The sequence below is a fragment of the Chanodichthys erythropterus genome, chromosome 13 (assembly GCF_024489055.1).
Source record: "Chanodichthys erythropterus isolate Z2021 chromosome 13, ASM2448905v1, whole genome shotgun sequence".
Taxonomy (NCBI): Eukaryota; Metazoa; Chordata; class Actinopteri; order Cypriniformes; family Xenocyprididae; genus Chanodichthys; species Chanodichthys erythropterus.
Genome location: NC_090233.1, coordinates 17,145,827 through 17,170,325, shown reverse-complemented (window position 1 = coordinate 17,170,325; position 24,499 = coordinate 17,145,827). Strand labels below are relative to the sequence as shown.

The 24,499-nt window shown below is 36.6% G+C and overlaps 1 protein-coding gene across 1 annotated transcript in view; it reads left to right on the top strand.

Moving 5' to 3' along the window:
- The window catches only part of pappab (pregnancy-associated plasma protein A, pappalysin 1b), a 102,288-nt gene that overhangs the window by 26,296 nt on the left and 51,493 nt on the right, over positions 1-24,499 (top strand). The window contains exons 7-10 of the mRNA XM_067407521.1: positions 4,545-5,046; positions 15,964-16,092; positions 16,307-16,398; positions 22,822-23,018. Of these exons, the coding sequence (XP_067263622.1) occupies positions 4,545-5,046; positions 15,964-16,092; positions 16,307-16,398; positions 22,822-23,018 (920 nt within the window). The remainder of the gene's footprint in view (positions 1-4,544; positions 5,047-15,963; positions 16,093-16,306; positions 16,399-22,821; positions 23,019-24,499) is intronic.

Genomic DNA, 24,499 nt, shown 5'->3' with positions numbered 1-24,499 from the left:
AATTCAAGAAAAGAACAACACTGGCACAATAAATAGATTGATGCGAGAGTGCTGTGCAAAGTCAACTCGATTTGCTACGCAAATTACTCTGTGGTTTCTCGTGCTCATGAGAAGGATCCCACAGTTGACTGAAAACATGAAGAAGACAAGAATGAATGTGAGACACAAAACCAGGAATGCTAGGAATTACTTGTGTCTCCGTCCCACTCTTACCTCAACACTTTGTTTGTCTGCTGTGTACCCATTGATCAGCAAGTGTTTCCACTATGGCTATCAATAATCTTCAAGTGTTTGTTTTTTTTGTTTTTTATCTGAAAATGTTTGGTTTGTTTGATGTGAGTAAATGCAAGGCTTGTGATATAACTTATTGGTTTGTTTTGGAAAGTCCAGTTCTGCTTGATGGCTTGCACTATTTCTGGCTTTGTCCTTTCTCCCATTTCATCTAATATTTCTTCTAATATTCCCTTGATCAGCAGCTGAGGTACATGGGGGACCTATGTAGGAGACATTTTGCAAAAATATGTGCATTTGATACTGTGAAAATGCATCTAGTTTCTGAACATCCCAGTTTGTTTTGGCCATCTAACTGAGCAGCAAATACCCACACTGTAAAACTCAATAAGTTCAGAATACTCAAAACATTTGAGGAAACTTATTACCTCAAAACATTTAAGTTAACTAACTTATTTTTTTTAAGTTAGTAGAACTTAATTTTTTTGTGACAAGTGGGGCGGGGCCGAGAGCCATGGAAGTGGAGCAATGCTAGTGTGGTGCACAGGTGTCTCTCATTAACAATCACATCACTGGCATTCCTTCGCTCCCACAGTTCTCAGCCTCGCCCTACTCAAGTACATATAGTTAATTTACATAAACATCACATTCAAATCTTGGTTAAATGTTAGTTAGCAAAAAACACATGCTATTATAATTATCAAAGAGACTGTCAATATATACTTGCATGTATATAATCAAACAACATACAGTATATGTGGTCTTAAAAGTTTTGCAGCCCATCCTCAACCTAACCACACGGTCTACTCTTCACCAGAATGGTAACCCTACAAAACTAACATAACAGAACCCCCTGTCAATCCCAACATAACACAACATTAAACACTAACTTATGTCTCCCTATGTTAATCTTATGCAAAAACACACAAAATAACACTTTATTTCAACATTTAGACAGTCTGATGCAAAGCATGCTGGGAATTAGAAATCTGCTGCAACTAAAACAGTTTAGTTTACTTGAAATATGTCAGTGCTGTGAACTCAAAAGTAAAAGAAAGTTTTAAATACTCATAACTGTTAATTTAACTGAACTAATTTGTTTAATTTAAGTTTGTCCTACTCAAACGAATTAAGTATTTTGAGCATTAGGGTTTACAGTGCACCCTAAAACAACAGTGATATCAGAGTCAGACATGCGAAGGAGGTTAGTTACCTAGATGCTTGGCTGAGGTCAACCAAATAAACATTAACACAACTTTTGCCCAACTCTTTTTCCATTTGTCATTTCACTTGTAGTCAGACTACAAATGATGCTTGACTGAGGTCAACCAAAATAAACGCTAAAGAAGCTTTTACCTCACCTTTTTTCCATTCGTCATGCAAACCGGTCAGATCAAAAACCAACACTAAAAAAGCAACAGTGGCTCCAAAAAGGGATGCTTAAGCCACACATAAAAATGTACAAATGTCATGAAATTAAATAAAATAATAAAAATATCAATGTGAAAGATGGCAGCCACATTTTGTAGAAAGACATTTGGTAGAGCTAACTAACTAAATAAAGCAGCACATATATAAAATACAAAGGTATACATAATATGAGAGTCACTGGGCATCTTCAAGAATTTCCTGCAGGGAAATTTGAGAATATAAGAGAATATTAGCATGTTTCATCCACATTTTAGTTAATTAGGTTTAGCTAATTATTTAAAACAAACAATTGATGTGCTGCTTAAAATTAGGATTACTTTGGAAACATTAATTTGGAAACTTTCTGGATGTAGTTACGTTAATTATTAGTGAATCATGTTTTATGTGTGCTGAACTGAACCTGTGGTTACTCTAAACATGTGAACTTGAGAAGAACTAACTTCATACCTCCACTAAAATCACTGCAACACCATTTGGTAAAAAAAGGTTCAATGAAGGCTAGCATGATTTATTTGCAGATGCCACTTGGTTTGTTGTTTTCATATCGAATGCAACCAAATACTTTCTGAGTTTATATCTGCAGTTCTTCAGTTTTTTTTTTAGTGGTGTTTTAAAAATCCATGGCTGCATCTGAAAACTTAAAAATGCTGCCTTCTGAAGATGCATTCCAAGGTATGAAGGCATCAAGGCACGTCCGAATCCAATGTTCCCTGTTGAAAAAACCTGGTTAGGTATGTTTTGAAACATGGTAGCTGGTCCTTAGCTGGTCATGAGCTAGTTTAAGCTGTTCAAGTGCTGGTCGTAAGCTGGTTCTAAGCAACTAGCTCTAGCTCAGGACCATCTTATAACCAGCTCAGGATATACTTAAACCAATTGCTTCAAAACATACCTAAAAAGCATATGCTGTTTTTTTCAACAGTTTCTGTCTACAGCATAGATGTATCCTTGGCTGTCTTTGATATCCCACAATCCTGTGTGTTCCATTCTGTGACAGTTTTAAAATAAAGATGGCATCTGAAAGTAGCAGTTGGTGATTAGTTTGTGTGTAAATGTATGCTTTTGATCAACGTTTTCCACTTTCAATGTCATTTCTTGCAAGTGCTTAGTTATCACTGAAGATCATTAAACCATTACGCTGCCTCAGAAGTCCGAAATCAGTTTCGTGAGCTAACTTCTTTTGCAAATGATGCCTGCAAAGTCATTGCCTGATAAAGCAGTGAGGCAACAAGTCAGCTACCTAGGTTTTCAGACATAACCCATGTATGATGAAGAACCATTATTGAGATCATTTTGGAGTATTTAGGCTATCCACCATGACTTTGTTCTGCAAGCCAACAAAGGTTGCTGGAAATAAATATATAATTCTGCAGAAACTCATCTCATATAAAATAATAATTATTTTTACTTGGTACAGAATATCAGCAAGCTTGTAGCTTTTAGCCACTGCTGTAGGTCTCGTTTTAAGCAAATTTTCCTTCAGAACTTCAGTGGGGCCTCATTGTCAAGCTCACCCCCTCTCCGGTCCCCTTCCCCTTCAGCTGCCTCACAATGACCTCTTGACAGTTTTTAAAAAGGAAAAACTGGGCCCAGGGCCAGAATTCTCCCCACGACCTCCTGCCATCTCACAGAAGAACATCATTTGGCCATCTTAGAAACTGTTTGTTTGTTTTTGAAATGTCATTCATTAATCCAAGAATCCAATAATCGTATGTAATAGCAGAACTCACTGCAATTGATATCATTCAGTAAATAATCAGCGGTGCTTGCTAAGGCAAACATCAGTATTACTATATGTCATTCTTAGGTTTTTAACCACATAGTACTTTCCTGGCAAACACGCTTCAGTGTAAAAAGTTTTTTTTTTAAAAATCGTAACAGTAAAATACTATAAAAATGCTACTGTAAAAATCTGTTAATTGGTTAATAGAAAGTTCCCTTGTGTGGTAAAAACCTTTAATACATCTTCAGACACTTTAAGTAAATTTACAGTAAAATAATGTTCAGATTTTTAATGTTCAGAAGTAAAAACGAACAGTCATCTTATAATTTAGAGTTAAATAATTATGTTTCTTGTTAGTTTTTGTTATCAGTTTTGTATATTCTGGATTTATCTCACATTTTATGGTGTTTAATTAATGTTTATTATATTATTCTAGAGCCATGTGTCATAATGTGTTCCATTATGAAGTTTTGTATTTGTTTGCATGATAGTGTGTGCACCTTCTGTATATTAGTGAATTACAATATTATATGCTTATTTCATACAACCAGTTACATTTTTATTCATCCACAGATGCAACCAATATGTAACATGAACATTAAATTAAACTTTGAAAATGGTAAATCCTGCATCCCAGTTGGGACCTCCACAACACAAAATACACTTTTTAAGTGTTACCTTGATGGAGTTTTGTATTTGTATGTATGACATTGTGTGCACCTTCTGTATATTAGTATATACCTCAGCTTGTGGAAATTATACAGTAATTATGATAAACTCTAACTCATCATCTGTCTCTTTTACCACCTGTATTATTGAGTTGGTTATTAGTATATTGTACATGTACAAAAGACTGTAGTAGGGTGTAATTTTATATCAGTTAATGACATACAGGGTTTTTAGCACAAATGTTGGTTCAGTTTTGTGAAACCTAAAATGTTAAAAACCATATTTTTTACGGTAAAGTTTTGGCAACCACAGCTGCCATTTTTTACTGTAAATTTCATGAATTTATTTTTGGGAGTGTAGCATCCTGACAGCATCAAAATACTCCTCTTGTTTTCATGACTTCACAGTGTTAAAGGGCAAATAACATGACATTTTCTTGTGCTTCCAAGTTTGAAATATGTTTTTGGTTTTCATCCTTTGCTTTCCTCCTTAGGTCCACCAGATGTAGAGCAGGCCTGTGAAGCGAGTGTCAGCACTTGGAGCCCCAACGCCGGCCTGGACTCAAGTAGCGTTGGCTCAGCGTCTTGCCCACCTCAGGGCTGTATGCTCCAACTCGAGTTTGCCTATCCACTAGTACCTGACTCCCTCACTGTTTGGGTCACCTTCTTCTCTCCAGAGGAGACTGGACTGCCTGCAATCCACGACATCCTTTTGCTGACCCTTAGTGGGAACAACATCTCGCTGGGTCCACAGTATGTGTTCTGTGACACACCATTAACGCTGAAGCTTGATGTGAAGGAGGAGGTGTATGGGGTGCAGTTCTTCACCATGGAGCAGCACTTGGAAATTGACGCCACATTGCTCACCTCAAAGCCAGACAATCCTTTGTGCCGGTCATGTCATCCTCTACGCTATAGACTGATTCGCCAGCCACCGTTCACACACTCACCACATGGGCTGATCCTTCAGGAACCCACTCTGAAATACGTGGACAGGTAAGGCTTAGGGATGTAAATCTGATGTTTCATTATCTGATAAGTGTTATTTTAATATTAATTATACTATTATAGTTTAGTTATAGTTATATATATTTTGAATTTGCTTTTATTTTTATTCTTTCAGTTTTTACTTTAGATTTTAGTTAAATGCTTTGTAATTTTGCGTAGAAGTTTCATTTCAGTTTTTTTTCTATTTCCAGTTAATAATTTTAGTTGAATGTGAACTGAACAAAAATGAGAAATGTTGCTAACTGAAATAAGAGTTTCTATCTAATATTTATATTTTATTTTATTTTAGTTAACAAAAAAAGTTTTAATAGTTTTAGTTCTAGTTTTAACAATAATAACCCTGGATCTGACATTCATTCTCTTAAAGGGTTAGTTCATCCAAAATGACATAAACACAGAAGCCTGCACTGCGTATGACAACAGTTCAAATTGTTACAGTTTTTCTCAATTGCTTTGGCACATTTTTCGAAACCGACTTAGCATTCTCTAAACCGTAAGTGCAATTGTCACAACTGTACGCTGAAACATCAAAACTCTATTGCATGTCTGCAAAATGTAGTTACTCACCCAAAACATTTAATTCATGCTTCAAAACCTAATTATTGTGTCAGTAAATTGGCCAGTGCCACCAAAATAACAAGTGTTTTTGCCATCGTGTGAGCCATACTGGTCAAAATGTTTAGATGTTTTTTAAACTATGGAAATATTTGTGTATCACATGTGCATCACACTGAGCTTTAAAATATAGATTTTAGCAGTAGATAAAAATATATACTAGGAAAAGTCAATACTGTAGTACACAAAAAGAAAATGGACATTTGTTCCCACTTTATATTAGGTGTCCTTATCTATTTTGTACTCGCATCAAAAAATAAGTACATTGTACTTATTGTGTTCATATTGCAAAACACTTGTGCTGCTATTGAGGTGGATACGGGTAAGGTTATTGACAGGTTTGGTGTATGGGTAGGTTTAAGGGGTAAGGGAAGGCTCAACAGTGTAATTACAGCTGTATTCTTTATTTATTTTTAAATAAGTACAATATAAAACATGTATGTACACAAGTGCATTGTGTCAAAAGTAGTTAATGACACCTACAATAAAGTGGGACTGAACATATTTATTTATACAGCACATTTATTTTTTGTAGAAATGTGTTACATGTAAACTGAAAATTCACAGTTGCTTTTTAATTTAATTACATATTCTATTACAGTATGTCTTCCCCAACACCACACATTCTTACATATCTTGCTCTTTCATGTCAGTTTTGTCAGTATATTTGTAACACATTTCTTGAAAAATAAACTGCTGTTGCTGTTTAGGGACTTAGACTCCATGTTCAAAAATGGTAGTGATTGTACTGGGCAAACTCCATATAACCTATACTGTATGCTTCCAAACTTGATTGGTTGATTGGTAAGATTGTTATTCCTATTCGTTACAATGGTAGGCCATTTGCCAATTCTGCAGACATTACAAACATTCCATGTCACGGGTATTTATGGAATATACATGCATGTCTGACAGATTTTGATAACTGAATGGATCATTTTGCATGTGGAGGCTCACATGATGAAAGAATGTTTAGAAGTTTGAAGAGTTTGATGGTTTCACTGAGAATCAATTAATCAGTTTTGATCAACAAGCCATGTGCATGTAGTTAATGTGCAAATTGTAGACAATTGTACTTAATCTTTTGCACACATGTGCCAAAATGCATGTAAATTGCTTGTCAATAAAAAAATCAAAATTTGATGTTAACAAGAAACTAATTGTTCAGAGACCTGAACTTATTGTTTTGAGAAATAAAAGTCTCATTTGAGAATTGAGCCAAAGCGATTGAGAAAAACTGTTTTTGCTCACAAAAAGTATTCACTTCATAACATTAAGGTTGAATCACTGTAGTCACATGGACTATTTTAACGACTATTTTAAAGTCTTTAATACCTTTCTGGACCACACAAGTTCCAATGACTTTGCTGCCTATGTGTGGTTCAGAAACCCCCGGATTTCATCAAAAATATCTTAATTTGTGTTCCAAAGATGAACTAAGGTTTTATGGGTTTGGGACGACATGAGAGTGAGTACTTAATGACAGCAATTTCATTTGTGGGTAAACTAACCCTTTAACAAGCATACAGCGATACCTCAAAACATGCTGATACAATTATAACTTGATCAGATTCAGGGCCCGTGATCGATATATCGATATCATGATATTATGTGCCTATTTTACACAAGCAGTTACATTTTTATTTACTCAGTGCAACCATAATATAATATGAACAAATAATTGAACTCAAAATTGTAAATCCTGTATCCCATGTGCATAGTATGCATCACTAAAAACACACCATTGAAAAATAAATTATTAAAAAGATCAAGTTGCACATTAGATCATCAATTGTTTAATGATAGCTTATCATTGGGTAGTGCAATGAGAAAAGCAATGACAACATTCAAGAAATTCTGACATTTCAAGACATTTCTAGGAAGACGCATGGTTTCTTTGCTTTTGCCATGTGTTGATGTGCTTTACCGTTGTATGGATGTCTTAGGTACTTTTTGTGAGGTCTTCTGACATTTGCCTTTACTCCTTGGGCTGCGGGTTCAGGTCAGCTCAAAGAATTTCACAGCCAGCTTGTTGTCATTTGAGAAATACATGCCGAAGTGCTCCCAGGCAGTTTAACTTCATGGGATACTCATAAATTCAGAGTGGCCACAAAACAGTTGGAGAGCGTTTTAAGAGCCTCTGCCTCTTTGATGACAGCAGAAACAAGTCCGACAGTTTGACAGGCTGCAGGCTGATGGATGGATGGATGGATGGATGGATGGATGGATGGATGGATGGATGGATGGATGGATGGATGGATGGATAGATAGATAGATAGATAGATAGATAGATAGATAGATAGATAGATAGATAGATAGATAGATAGATAGATAGATAGATAGATAGATAGATAGATAGATAGATAGATAGATAGATAGATAGATAGATAGATAGATAGATAGAATTGCCAGTGATGTTCTTGTTGTTGTAATTTCTCGAAATAACTAATGTAATAAACGTGAAACATGGATCCAATTTCAAAGGGCTTCTTAAAAGCTGTAAAAATCCATTATTTCTTTCTGGCATACATCCCTCTTATTAACAATACATTTAATGAAGACTTTAGTCATTTGGTAGGCAGCCATTGTGTCTGTTTCCTTTTGTGCTTCAGTTGTGTTGGCCTTTTTTTCCTCTGTTTCTGAATGCTGGGCTCTCTGGCAGAACAAGACCACACCTCATTCGGCAGGCTGCCAATAATGTACATTAGCTATCACAAAAAATCAACTCAGTGCATATAAACAAGACCCAGTGTGAACCCGCTGAACTTCACTGTCCTTACTCTGGGCTGTTTTGGGTGTCTTTTCTTGTTTCTGAAAAGTTGGCTGACAAGTGAAACTACAGTGAATACAACGACAGCTGCAGCAGCAGTACATTACGAAAAGACGTGGTGGTCTTTTCATCTTAACAAATAAATATCTAGATATTATTATATATATAATATTTAGAATTGAAAAGAGTCTTAACAAGTCGTTGCCGAATTAAAAAGTAGTATTTATAGTGACATATCCAAACATACATTAAAGCTGTATTTAGTTTGTAGTAGCACAGTCCAAGTTGTATTAGCGAGGTATCCCGATTCATCAGCCAACAGTTTCTACTCAGATAATGTGTTTTTTTTAATTGAAAAGGTTTGTTTTATATATTAATGCTGCACAGCTGTATTCACCAGATGGTGAGAAAATCACCATCCGCTCTTCCTACCGCTCTGGGATCAGCAAAAATCTCCCCTTGTTTGAAATTCATTAACACAAAGCGAAAGTGCTGTTGGCAAAGCTGTTCTGAAGAGTAATACAGGATATTTCAGAAAGACCTCCACTTCAACTAAAAGTGCAATCCAAGAAATTAATTATTCAGTAGTGATTCCTCGAGTTAGGCTACCCTATGGGAATTTTACAGTAACTTTTTTGAGTACTGATATTGCACAAGCTAGTCTAAAGGAATTCACTGCAGTAGTTGCATTCAGTATGAACATGTAATTGAGGGCTCAACAATAAGTACTGTATGGACTGATGACCTGGGGTTGAAGAAACAGTGTTGTGTTACATTATTTGAACTTATTCATGTGTTTGACTTGGTGACTTAAACTTGTCACCAAGGTGACGTTATCAAGTTTACTGACAGTTTTTTCTAAAAACTGTGATTTTCCAGAAAATGTGCACATTTTAAAATGTTTGCACTGCTTAATATTTTTGTGAAAACCATGATGCATTTTTTTTTAGGATTCTTTGATGAATAGAAAGTTCAAAAGAACAGCAATTATTTGAAACAGAAATGACTTTTGTAACATTATCAATTTACTTTTGATCAATTTAATGCATCCTTGTTAAATAAAATATTTACTAAAAACAGAAATGCCCCTAAACATTTGAATGGTAGTCTATAATCATATTTATGATCAGTAAATAGTTTGCTACCTGAAATGAAAAGCATTACTACAGGCATGATTCTTGCCAGTCCCATTGTTGTTATCGTCCACTATCTGTTTTTCACCCTTCTTCTTCCTTTCAGTGTGGGTGGCCTTTGCTGAGTGCACACAGTCCTGATCTTTCATCGCTGTGTGACAATTAACTAGAGATCGTTTCATATCATCCAGGAAAACAAGGGCCATAAAATGTTTTGTCAGCTCCAGAGTGGCACAAAATTACATGGCCATTTCATCCTCCAGGTGCAAGCCTAGTTCGGCTCCAATAGAGGCAGGCAATCACTCATTGTGACCAGTGAAAGCAGCCCCAATCAAAGTGGTGTCTGGCTAAAAGAGGCAGGCTTCCTAATGAGAGCTCTTCAGTGTGGCGGGGGAATGTGCTGTAATATCTGATCTCAGCCAAAGAACAGCCGCTATAGATCACTGCTGCTATAGCATGGGGAGTGATTAAACAGCATGGCCTCTGAGAACCTCCAGACTGCTTCACATGCCTGTGTTTTCATTTTCAAATTTATCAATATGTTTGTCACAGAGCAACAAGACAAAGTGTTGCAAAAGTACACACAACTTAAAATGTATGCTGCATTCTCTAAGCATGTACATGATATATAAATGTAACTTTATCTTGTGCACAACTTAAAGCTGTTGCATATATGCATGAAGTTACTTAGTTTCTGTTGAAAATAGCAAGGAACTAAAGCAGAGTCATGACTTCAGAATAGCTAAATAAGTATCTATTCACAAGCAAGACATTCTGTGTTAGACATCTGTTTTTGTGCAGTGTCTTGTTGTTCTCATAATCTTAAAAGATTGCGTCTTACCTACTTGAAGGTCAATATTGCAAGAATTCCACATCTTGTACAGCTTTTCCCCAGAGCTGTCATGGATTCCAGCAGCGTGTTTCTCTTTCATTGATACAGCGTATAGTAAGAACCACTTGATGGATCTCTTGGGTTGAGTTGCGGTATGACCAAACAGCTGTGGTTTGGTAAATTATACGATTGAGGTTGTGTTGTTGTTTTATTTAGCCATGTGAACTCTGATTTTGATTTTAAATGACAAATCATTTCCACTCCTTTTGAAGTAATTAAGTTTTTAGATCATCGTTCTCCTCCTAAACACTTCCAGCAGCGAGCAGCTGCACAGAGGGCTTAGCATTATGAGTTGCATCTCTTTGATTTCTTTTGAAGGTATACAGCGAATACTATAATATGATTTTTCCAGCATCTGGGCTGAAAGAGAGGAGTACCTTCAGAAAGACTGGTTTCACTGAGGAGGATGAGTGTGCTCCTCTATAGAGCTCAATTACAAGCACCAGAAAAGACGGACTTATATATCTCACTCTTCTGCATAGCCTGTTTCAAAGTCCAGCTGCATTGAAGTGCAGACCACGTTGTACAAAACAACAACAAAAAAAAACATACCAGTTTTCATTGCATATTTGATAAATGCTAGATGACATTTATTTTCTTAGTCTGTGCAAGACATTTTCATAATTCACACATCAGATTACCATACAGAAAAAAACTGACTTTAAAGTCATACTTTAATTTTGACTTTAAAAAACTTTAATACTGTATACCTCTCCCATGATGTAGATGTTTTTAATTTCTGAATTAAAATTAATATTGTGATTTTTTTGCGAGGCATAAAGTCAGAATGTTAGGTTGATACAACTGCTCTAAAATTATAATAAAGGAAAAAGAAAAGTAATTTGGCATATTTTTTAAATCATTTTTTAGAAAAACATTTGAACTGCTTGACTTATTAATACTTGAAAAATGTTTGTCAGCCAAATCAATGTCATGTGAGACAACCAACAAACTACAGAAATATTCATAAAGAAAAGCAGGAAATTACATCATAATGTGTCAAGGTCTCTTAAAATATCAGACAGTTTGTAAGATGTTATGTATATAGTTTATATTTATGAATTAATCATTTGTAAAAACTTTTTTGAAGAAATGTTTAAGATCTGTGTACTCTCATGCAATGTTATTAATTTTGGTTACCCTTTATTTCGATGGTCCACTTTAGACATTCTACTAACTATAAATAACTTTGCAACTACATGTCAACTAACTCTAATTAGAGTATTAGTTACTCTCATTAGAGCGATAGTAGACTGTATGTAGGGTTAGATGTTAGGGTTCAGGTTAGTATAATAAGTTACTCATAGTCATTATGCTGGAGCATCAAAATAAAGTCTTAGCAGATATTAAGCAGACAGTCTACTAATAATCTAATGTAGTTGCAAAGCTACTTATAGTTAGTAGAAAGTCTAAACTGGAGCATTAAAATAAATGGTTACCTTAATTTTTACTTGATTACACCACAGAAAATTTTTAAGTCATTAAAATTAAACTTTTAATGAAAATAGTATAAACAAGTTTCAAAACACTAATAAAACTTGAAAACATGAATACAGAGAGTACATTTGGAAGAGCTCAAACACTAAAAATAAGATCAACTTATGTCTCGAGACCTTGCATTTCTTTTTTTTCATTGCTTGTGACTTGTCTTGTGTGAATGGCCCTTTATATGTCATTAACCCATATTGTAATATGGGAATGAAAAAAAAAAATTCTGGACAGATGAAAACCTGTGAGGTTAGAAACTAACTTATGATTTCAGGAAGTGAAACTACTGTAGTCATATATATACCCAGAGGTTTGAGCTGCTTTAGTGTCTGGTTACTGTCTTGTTTAACTGCCAGTGTTCTTCCTGAACATTGTCAGTGTTGCACACTCCCACCCTGTTGACTTAAGAGTGAAGGGCTCATAGCTACAGTGTTTTCCCACACTACTGTGGGGTATCCCACATGGGAATAGCGATGATGTCATGAACTAGCACAAATTCCAGCACAGAGCCTTGAAAAATGTTGTTATCGTCCTTAAACACAACGACAGGAAGGTGCTGTGACAGATTGCAACATCTGAATTGTTACTCTTATGTGACTTTAAAATTTCATTTGAACAATGTCTTCATTTCCAGCATTTCATGTACTGTGTCTTTGATATAAAACATTTAATATATGCAAGTTTTTTTTAATTTTTTAAGAATGATCTCTTCTAAGTGTTTTTAGTTGGGGTGTAACGGTACACAAACATGACGGTTCGGTGCGTACCTCGGTTTTGAAGTCACGGTTCGGTACGGGTTCGGTACGGGTTCGGTAGTAGGGTGAGAAAACAAAACAATGTTTTCTCTCTTTTTTTTTTTTTTATTAAACAATGTTTTACTGAACCAACTGTGTCTCTGTCTTTAAATGTATTCAATTATAATTAAAATATTCTTGAGAAGAAAAAAAATCTTAGGGAGCCCTTACTTGCACATTACAATAATAAAGGTTACAGTTAACAACAGAGCCCAAATTATTAAATACAGTTGCTATTTATTTTTAGACATAATCATCAACATCAACATCAATAAGGCAGTTTTTGCATTAACTTCTTTTTATCCAATTCATTGTTGAAATATAATCATTTACACAATGGCTGTCATAACTTGTTTTCATTACGGATTTATTTAGGCCTTACATTAACTAACATGTTAAGTTGAATAAAATTAATATATAGGCTAATATATTGCATATATTTAGCGAAACAGTTAATTTCTAGCGAACTAACAAACTATGGACACTGAATGGCTTTTCTGAGGTAAATGTAATACTACGTGACATATTGTTTACAAGCTGTTTTACTGACATCTTTCCCCGGTTGAAACACTAAGTTGTTCTGTATCTTTCAACATACCTTCATGTTCATTCATGTTCATTCTGTAGTAGTGAACAGGAAGGGATGATCGCGCATCAAAAAGAGTCAAAACGGCAATTATTGTTTGAATTTCGTGATAAAATGGACAGAATTTGAAAGATGGCATTTGGTTTCTTATCGAAAGTAACAAAACACAGAGCTTATTGCGATTATTGGTGGTTAATGCTGGTTAAAAAATAGGTTTGACTAAAAAGCATTATTGTGCACGCCCCCTTCTGGATTGGAGTGTGGATCGCCTGTATTCGTCGTCATACTGCATGAACTGAACCGTGACGTCCGTACCGTGACCGTTCGAGATGAAAAAATTTACCGTTACACCCCTAGTTTTTAGTAATGCACAAAATCTCCAGTTGCTCAAATAAATGATTATGATTTCACAAACAAACAGCCTTGCCGCAAATTCGTAATGTAGCCACAAGATATTGATGGCTAAATTGATACTTACTCGATTCAACGGGCAAAATATCCTTTCCTCGTTGTGGAAGCTGAGCCAATGGTCTACCTCAGGAGTCACTGTGGCTGTTAAGGATAGCAGCAGTACTCTTTTAGCTTTGCTCTGCCTCTCCACAACAAACATGTCTTAGAAATACACAGCCACAAGACCACATTGCGGGCCAAGATCTTCCAGCTTCTGCCTTTGGGGGTTGGCTCAGACTCTGCATGCAGTTCTAGCAAAGTGTCCTCTGGCACTCGGCAGTTCTCACACCACTGAGGCTCTCTGACCCATATTTGACTGTTTGGGAAGTCTGCAGCTGGAGGAGCTTGTGGGGTTTTAGAGCCTCTTGGTGGAGCTGATTGAGTCGAATGTACCTGAACCAGCTGTGAGGCTCCACACACTGCACAGTCCCTCCAAGTTTGTGTTCCTGCAGGCGGAAAGTTAAAGCGGTGTAAAGGATCTGAGAAGCATATGTGCAGACAGAGGTTTAAGGGTTGATCTGAGTGGCGATTAAAATGTTTTCGTTAACCCGAGCCCCATAAGCGGCTGGGTCGATAGTAGAAAGATTTAACGACTGGTAATGCAGACAGATGGGCGTATTGTCCGAGAGAAAAGTGCCATACCACCCCCTCTGCCTCCTCAATTGATCCTGCGCTCCCTCCACCGCCATTCTCCGTGGCTCTATTCTTGCCATTTCATTGTGAGGTGATGATAAATAGATTAAGAGAGGAAATGCATTTTATGGGATGGGGGGGGGTCTTGGGTTATTTGGGTGGTCCGTATGCTGGATCCTACGCTGCTTTATGTTGAGCTTAGGCTAGGCCTGCATTATTCTGTATACATTTGAAAATGGCATTTTAGTTGCAAAACATTCCTTGTCTACACTAGCATTTTCCAAAGTGAAACGCTGAAAAATGCTAAAATCATCTTACTCCACATGTGTAAAATGTAATAAAATCTCATTGAGATGATTTCAAGAGACCAGACATAATAAAGTTCTCATTTAATTAGCAAACTATTATAGGACTTATACACTCAATCGCCATTCCATGTATGGTCTAAAACGCAACTGCCCTCATGTTTTGCAGCAGGACAGTAAATGGAGAAAAGTAATATGAAGATTGTACAAAGTAACATTTATATTTAGCAACACTAAAAGTGATTAGCACATAGCAGGCACATAAACATAGATATCTAACATTACAATATGCGTCACGTGACTAAACTCGCATCCCCGTTTTCAAATACTTCTGTTTTCACAGTCCATACTACAACGCAAAAACAGCATTTTATAATTCATCCACTTGAGAGAGTGTCTTCAGAAAGCTCCTTTTTTGCAGGACAAAAATGCCATCTCGGTGTGGACAGAAGGCCAAAATGTAGAGAAAAAAATGTTTTCAGATATATCTGAATTAGTGTAGATCCCGGCACAGATGATGACTAGAGCTTTACCTTGCGCTGTTTCAGCTGAGTCTTGAGCTTCATGTACCTGAAGGGTTGTATTACAGTCATGACGAGTGCCAAGTACAGCACGCTTTGTACTCTACATAGAGTCACATTACAATAGCCATCCTTTCTTAGCATCTAATTGTTGGTGCTTGAAGATAAAAGGAGACAGTTTGTTTTGCAAGAAATCACTTAAATTAAATGGACTGAGTGCTTATCGCCTTATATAATGACAAACATTAGAACTGTCCCATAAACGCTCATTCCAAAGCAATTTTCTATCTCTCAGCTGTAAATATTTAAACACTGTTAATATCTTAACAAACATAGGTAGAGGTAAGCAGATTGCTATTAAAGGTTTGTTAAAGTAATTATATTAATGTTTTTGTGATATATTTTTGATATGGAGATATTATAGAAAATTGTGCACATTCTATAATAAAGTGATTAAAAATGACTGTACTTGTCATGTTTTGTTGAAGTACTTATAAGCTGTGTCATTGATGATAGCTGTCATTGATGAGCAGCAGTAACATTTGTACTGGACTTTTTTGAAAGTTTTATTAAACTGTCTGAAAACCTTTTATTCAACCACATTGTTAGGAATGCAAGCTTTGATTTGGGAGGTTTGGGCTTCCCTAAACCACCCCATAATTAACACCTTGCATGCAAGTTCAAAAACATATTAATAGCCATTGTTTATGTGTTCCAGGGACTTGAAGCCTGATGAAACATACACCTACCACGTGCTGACAGTGTCTAGAAGAGCAGAAAGTGAACCATCTCCACCTCTCTCTCACCAGCTGGGCTCACCCTACTGTGGAGATGGACTCATCCAAAAGTCAGTTTACTCTCTTTACTCTCACATTCATGTCATTTTGAATGCAGTGCTTACACACTTTTTTCCCTCAAATGTATGCAGTAACTTAAACAAATGTATTTTAAATGAAAATTTCCAGTGTATCCCAGTGTTTTTTTTTTTTTTTTGCAACCAGCAGTAAAGTTTTTTTGTGTGATGTAACTCTTTTAATGACTTAAATGTGTTTGCCTTTCAGATATCTTGGAGAGCAATGTGATGACATGAACTTCGCTAACGGAGATGGCTGCTCAAACCAGTGCAAGAAAGAGCCGTTGTTCAACTGTGTTGGTACGTGACCGTCATCTGTAGGTAGAAATGTTAAAGGAAAAGTTCATAAACTTTGTCTTTATGTCATTCCAACCCATATATGTTTTGCTTTTTTTTTTTCCTGGGGAAAACAAAGGGAAAATTTGTGAAAAATCTTGGCACAGCTCGTTTCTATACAGTGATGTTCATAAACGTTTAAGTTTCAGTCTGTATCTCACACAAAGCTATTGTATGACTTCAGAACACTTGGAATATAGTGCAGTAGCCTTTTGGTGCTTTAAGTTTTTTTTATTCTTCTTTTGGGAACTTGAAAGTCATGGTAAAATAGTTCTATAACTGTCATTTTATGGAAAGGAGCTGCATAATGATCCTTCAAAATACATTTGTGTACCTGCTTTTTTTGTAAAACAAAACAAACAAAAAAAAGCATATGGGTTGAGAATTACTTTTACAATAAAATAGAAGTATATTAAAGTATATAAGTGTAGCATCAGTTTGATTGATGTTTTGCTTCAGCAGCATTTAGCTGTATTGCTCATTACTTCTCAGCACTCTATTGATGTCAGTTCTACCCGGGTGCCCAGCCATCAATCTCATGGCTTCAGCCTGTCATCGGTGTCACACAGTGTCCTACACTGACAATGTGTGAAAGGACAAGAAAGTTCTGTTGTACTATCTCTTTATATCACAAAACTTGTTAGCTGGTTGTGATGTTAATAGAGTGCTTTGAGTTGTGAGCTAATCAGTCTGTCAAAACAATTGGCCGCATAATTGGACCCTCTTACAGGCATTTAAGTCCCCTCACAAAAGACTTTACTCTTTGCTGTAGAGCTCTAAGATCTGCCTAACGAGCACTAGCAGACCTTTGTGGCACTTCTTCCTGTTAGCAGTAATGCAACAATCCCCTTTTCTTCTAAACGTGTGGACGGAAAGCTGGAGTGGAGTAAAAAAAAAGACAGAGAAAAGAAAGGAGACAGAAAAGGAAGAACAGATAAGAAGGGTTTTTGAAGTTCGCTGTTGAATGTAGCCAACATTCATCTAGCTGAAGTCTTGTCTGACCTCTAGGACACCTCTAGAAGTCTGAGGTTGCACTAGTGCCCGACAGTGCTTAATTGGCAGTTCCGCTTTTTTTGGAGTAGGTTCAATGAGTTCGCATCCTTTGCTGCCTTAAAGGGACAGTTCACACAAAAATTTAAATTTGTCATCTACATCAAAAAAAGGGAAAATAAATCAACATAAATGTCACAGAGACATCACTTTCATGGATGAATCTGGTTGTTGTTGTAATTTTTCAATTATTCATTTCACAAACATTGTCTAAATGATTTGTTTATAAATCAGACTGATCCGGTTCTCAAAGTCATCTCACTCCAGATGCAACAGTAAACAGCGTCACATAAAACACGGATTTAGAAAACTTGAAATAAAGTGCATGAGTCACATGGATTTTAATCTTGAAATCTTCAGTCTCAGATCTTCAGATATATTTGTCTATGATATTGTTGAGTATGAAACTCACTTTTCATAAATTAACAAAACCAAAAACATGCATGTTATTGAACAAATCACGTACGTGAATGATTCAATGACCCCATATATTCTGGCTGCGTCTGAATTATTTTGAATAAGTAATTACTTAGAACTAATAAGGAGTATGTTCTATATAGAATAAATATGTGTAGTATGAATGTAATTAAAACATACTAAATTTGACATGTCACTGTCATGTGATCTACAAGTCACTTCACTGCCATTCACAAAATCCTATCCTGTGGCCTCATGGAATAGTAAAGTGTCCATCGTATGCGCACTTCAGAATCTTGGTGGTGGTGGTGGTAGTATTAGGTCAACCAGTGCATTAAAAAAAAAAAAAAAAATCGCCTTTTGCTTTCCATTGGAAAAAAAAAAATAGCTATATATGTTTGGAACTACATGAGGGTAAGTCAGTGAAGATTTTTCGGTTTTGGCTAAACTATCACTTTAAATAATGGCCACTGATTTTCAGCACATTCTACTTGCTTTTTAGATCAGTTTTTTTACATCTTTGTGTGGAAAGTTGGCGCTCTCTATGTCACTTTCAACAACATCTCAATTTTTGGTTTGTTGCTTTGTCCAAAATAGCAGAATGCTTGACAGAAATAACATGACTTATCTCAGCTTAATGTTTTTGTGAAACTCGCATTTATGTTGAACGAACCCCAAGACAAACCTCTGATCAAGCAGAAGGGCAAAGATCTATGGTTACGTCAACTTTGCGCTTCTAGATATTTTCCAGCGTGTTTTTAACATGTCACGCGAACCGTACGCAGTAACACAGTATTAATAAAACACTTCCTGTGCCTTTTTAGTACAGGAAGTGATGTGACAAGGTGCAGCATGGATCCTACTGCCCTTTACACATAGTAGCTTCCTTTGAATGATGTACTGCGGCTGCTGTGCGCCTGAGGATGCCTATAACTTTACATAGTCTGTCCTTGTTAATGTTGTTTGGAGCCTGCTGGGGAAAGAGTGTTTGATTTGATAAGTGAACATCTTGCAAACATGTTTCCTGACTGCTGTTAGCATTGATTGACACCTTGTAGCTGTTGATTACCAGGATGGCTGGACTGAACAGGTGATAGAACGATGCAGTCAAAAGCATAAAAGCATTCCCTTAGTGTCAGCTATACTCGTTCAAATTTTGCTGACACCTCAGGGCCTGGGTAAAAGCAGGAATGGGACATAATAGGGCACAAAACAAAGAACAAACAACACAAAACAATATTTTGAAAGGGTAGACCTCTTATTAAAAAGAAGCTTAAAGTCCTTCACCTGATAATGGTAGTGGGATTTTAATTGAGGTGATCATTTTGCTGAAAATGTGTCTGGGCTGCTGATATATGAAGTACAGTCATAAAAGATAATCAATCTGTCATCATGAATGATGATTTATGACTGTCCTTGTTTGAAAGCCAGTAAAAAATAGAGCGTGTATTAACACTGTGAAGTAATGCCAAGTAAAACAATGAGTGTTCTAAACAATCTTTATGACAAACTAAAGAGAATGTCCTGTACTTAACTCAATTAAAAGTCAGCTGTTTTATAATCCTAAAAGGAAAAATGGGTTTCACTTTATTTTGATGGTCCCTTTAACACATCTTGCACTCAATACTTGGTTGTGCCTTCTTTTGCATGAATTACTTCATCAGTGTGGCGTGGCATGGAGGCAATCAGCCTGTGGCACTGCTCAGTTGTAATGGAAGCCCAGGTTGCTTTAATAGCAGCCTTCAGGTCATCTGTGTCTCTCATCTTCCTCTTGACAATACCGCATAGATTCTCTATGGGGTTCAGGTCAGGCGAGTTTGCTGGCCAATCAAGCACAGTAACACCATGGTCACTGAACCAGCTTTTGGTACCTTTGGCAGTGTGGGCAGGTGCTAAATCCTGCTGGAAAATGAAATCAGCATCTCCATAAAGCTTGTCAGCAGAAGGAAGCATGAAGTGCTCTAAAATTTCCTGGTAGATGGCTGTGTTGACTGGACTTCAGAAAACACAGTGGACCAACACCAGCAGATGACATGGCAGCCCAAATCATCACTGACTGTGGAAACTTCACACTGAACTTCAAGCAACATGGTTTCTGTGCCTCTCCACTCTTCCTCCGGACTCTGGGACCTTGATTTCCAAATGAAATGCAAAATTTACTTTCATCTGAAAAGAGGACTTTGGACCACTGAGCAACAGTCCAGTTCTTTTTCTCCTTAGCCCAGGTAAGACCCTTCTGATGATGTCTTTGGTTCAGAAGTGGCTTGGTACGTGGAATGTGACAGTTGTAGCCCATTTCCTGAAGACATCTGTGTGCGGTGGCTCTTGATGCACTGACTCCAGCTTCAGTCCACTCCTTTTGAAGCTCTCCTAAGTTCTTAAATCGGCTTCGCCTGACAATTTTCTCAAATCTGCGGTCATTCCTTTCACTTGTACACCTTTTCCTACCACACTTTTTCCTTCCAGTCAACTTTCCATGAGTATGTTTTGGCACAGCACTCTGCGAACAGCCAGCTCTTTCAGCAATGATGCTCTGTGGCTTACCCTCATTGTAGAGGGTCTTGATGATCGTCTTCTGGACAACTGTCAAGTCGGCAGACTTCCCCATGACTGCTGTTGGGATTACTGACCTAAACCCAGTATTTATAACCTGAGAATGATAATTTAATAGAACTTGAAATTAAATATTCTAATAATTTGAGATACTGATTTTTTATTTTTTTATTTTAATGAGCAGCAAGCTGTAATCATCAAAATGAAAACAAAAAAGTCTGGAAATATTTTACTTTGTCTAATAAATCTAAAATATATTTAAGTTTTACTTTTTGAATTAAATTACAGAAAAAAAAAAAAATCATGATATTCTAATTTATTGAGATGCACCTGTAAGTAATGTTGCACCTACATGTCAACTAACTCTCATTAGAGTATTAGTAAACTGGTAGGGTTAGGGTTAGAATAAGTTGACATGTCTGTTGGAGGACCATCACAATAAAGAGTTGGCAGATATTAAAGATGGGGTATACATTTTTTCAACTACGCTGTTAGACATTGTTGATGTTTGAAATTAACCCAAACAAACCCACCCCTCTCTTCATTGCCCTGCCTCCAAAACTCACACTTCAATTCTAACCACCCTGCTCAGAGTCGGTCTCAGCACAGCAGCCCCAGACAATCATGACACTCAAACCCAGTTTTACTCACATGACAAGCGGGTTCAAGGCCTTCAGGCCTTCAGGTGTTTTCAGGCCTTCCCGCCTAGCTCTCTCCAGCGCTGGAAAGCTTTTTTTAAATTAAAACAGGTCCTAAAGCACTTGCCCAGTCATAAACCTTCATTCCAGTAATATTCTTTTGAGCTCTTTTTATATTGTCTCTCATCATTTCTCTTTGAGTTTTTTTTTTCTCAAATCCCCCTCTTACTCCTTCTCCACGACCGTCATACACCCTTTAATGCTGATTGGTTAGACGTTTGTTGTTGGTATGGGCCCGACTAACTTCCAAACATTGTAGTTGAAAAACGGATACCCCACCTTTAAGCAGAGAGTTTACTAATACCCTAATGAGAGTTAGTAGATATGTAGTTGCAAAGTTACTTATTGTTACAAAATGGTGTTGCTGCAGCAGGGATGAGTCAGAAACGGACTTCTACGAAAATAGCGTATTTATTCAACAAGGGAACAGAACAGTGAACACGTCTGAAAAACCATACGAACAACAACGGACAAGGAGTGCAAGGAGTGAGTCCAACATAAAGGGTGTGCTGATGACGAGGAACAGGTGCAGGGAATCCAGGGAGAGCGGGAGGGATGAATGGAGCGGGTTCATGGACTGTAGCGGGCTCCTGGGCTAGAGCAGAGTCATGGGCTTGAGCAGGCCCGTGGACAATGGCGACCGCCCTGTTGGTCCACCGCTGTGACTTCTTCCTTGGGAGGCACGGGGTAAATATGGACCAGGAAGATTCCCATTTTGATCGTAGAAGTCCTGAGGTTTGGTCCGTTATTCTGTTACAAAAGGGTGTTGCTGCAGCAGGGATGAGTCAGCAATGGACTTCTACGAAAATAGGGTATTTATTCAACAAGGGAACAGAACAGCGAATACGTCTAACAACCATATGAACAACAACATAACAACACCAGACAAGGAGTGCAAGGAGTGAGTCCAACATAAAGGGAGTGCTGATGATGAGGAACAGGTGCAGGGAATCCAGGGAGAGCGGAAGAGATGATGAGGGAAGTGAGATCAGGTGTGGAATGGGGAGGAACATGGGAAACGGAGTCCGGGACAAGCGTGACTGTAACACTTATATTCAACAGAATGTTCAAAAGGGACTATCAAAATAAAATATTACCGAAAAATGTTTTACTCCTGTTATATTGATGCCACTTTAAAGTTACTGTTATTATTGCAATATCTTGTATTACAATAACAATCATTATCAAAATGATTTATTTATTTTGAATTAGTTATTACCCACACAAGTATTTTAGTTTTTAAATATTTATTTGCATATTATTTCAGGACACTTTTCCCAAGCGAAATACAATCATCCCTTAATCCAAGGAAGATAACAATGAATAAATAACTAGTGACCATACCAAATTTCAGTGTTTCCAAAAAAACAACAACAACAAAAACAACAGTCAAATTAGTATAAATAAAGGATTTTTTTCAAATTATTACTTAAAAACTGCACATGATTGTCTTGAGGCACATGAGTAGAGTGTTTTAGGTGGTCTGAAATTTTTGTTTTACAAGTCGTCCACCACCTGAAAATGTCTGAGAACCACTGGGTTAAAGCTGAGGATGGAATTAACTGCTACCAGCTCTAACAGTCTGCTGATCATAGCATTTAAAATGGGATTTTTATGCAGTGGTTCAGTATTACTCATACTGGTTCATCTCTGCCTCTCTCCTCTGAAGATGAGCCCAGCTTGTGTTACTTCTACGATGGTGATGGTGTGTGTGAGGACTTTGAGCGTGAGGCGAGTGTAAGGGACTGTGGTCTCTATACCCCGAGCGGCTTCCTGGATCAATGGGCCACTGCAGTGGAGGTGTCCAATGAGGAGAAGATGCACTGTCCAGCAGAGGTGGCTGTTGGATATCCCGCAGTGACGAAGGTAAGACCACACACTCACTGCGTATGCCTCAAGAGACATTGGCCTGGTTTCACAGACAGGGTTTAGATTAAACCAGGTTTAGGCCTTAATTCATTTAGGACATTTAAGTAGCTTTTATAAACATGCCATAGAAAGAAAGAAAACAACATTACTGCATTCTAAAAAATGCTGGGTTAAAAACAACCCAAGTTGGGTTGAAAATGGACAAACCCAGCGATTGGGTTGTTTTAACCCAGCGGTTGGGTTAAATGTTTGCCCAACCTGCTGGGTAGTTTTATTTAAACCAACTATTGTTTGCAAATTGCTATATGGCTAGCTTAAAATGAACCCAAAATAGTTGGGAAATGAAAAACCAGATGCAATTAGAGGCAACAATAATAGACAAAAGGTGAATGTTTATTAATAAGCTTTAATATTTTATTAATATAAACTTAATAGTTTAATAGTTTATTAATATAAATTTATTAATAAGCAATTTAATAAATGTTTATTGTTAAAAATGTTTATTCATTGAACATTAATACATGTTCATTTCCAACATACTTTGGGTTAATTTTAATTTAGCAATACAGTAATTTTTAAACAATAGTTGAGTTAAATAAAACTACCCAGCAGGTTGGGCAAACATTTAACCCTACCGCTGGGTCAAAACAACCCAATTGCTGGGTTTGTCCATTTTCAACCCAACTTGGGTTGTTTTTAACCCAGCATTTTTTAGAGTGTGGTGTGCATCTTAAGACAAAATAATGGCACTGACAAATTTTATGATATGTCAGTCCAAGCTGCTTGTCTGGGACTAGGCTTAAGCCTTATATTTATGTGTGTATGTATGTATGTATGTATGTTTTTTTTGTATATGGGTCATTGATGAAAGATTTTTAAAAGTGTATAAAAACACAATGGAGATATAATTAATTTTCAAGTTTTATGAAGTGTTAACAATGCGATTATGTGGTTTTTATAATCAATTATCACTGTTTTTCCTCTTTCTTTCTTTCTTTCTTGACAAAAGAAAGATTGACAAAATTTGTCACCAAAAAAGTAATTCGGTTTAACCAAAACATGATTTTCTTCAAATAGTTCAGATAGAGTTAGTAACTTTGCTTCACAACCATGTGGTCCTTTGCAGGTGTCTGAATGATCACATCCTGTCACCTGATATTGAACGCATAACTTGATCCAAAATGGTACCTTTATATTGGTTACTCCGAATGAAATCGATGAAATTAATTTTTCCGGACATTCTTTCTCATAACAAAGCAATGACTTCTACACATAATTTTAATACCATTTATATGATGTTATAAAATAATGCCAAAATAAAAATATATATATACATTAAAGATATTTTAATCACTAGTGAAATGGCTGTATTGGCCTTTGGAAGATTAAACCGAATTACCTTTTGACTCTTCGAAAACTTTAAAATACCTTTATATGTAGCAAAATATAAATAAAACCTTTTGGATTTAATAAAAGTG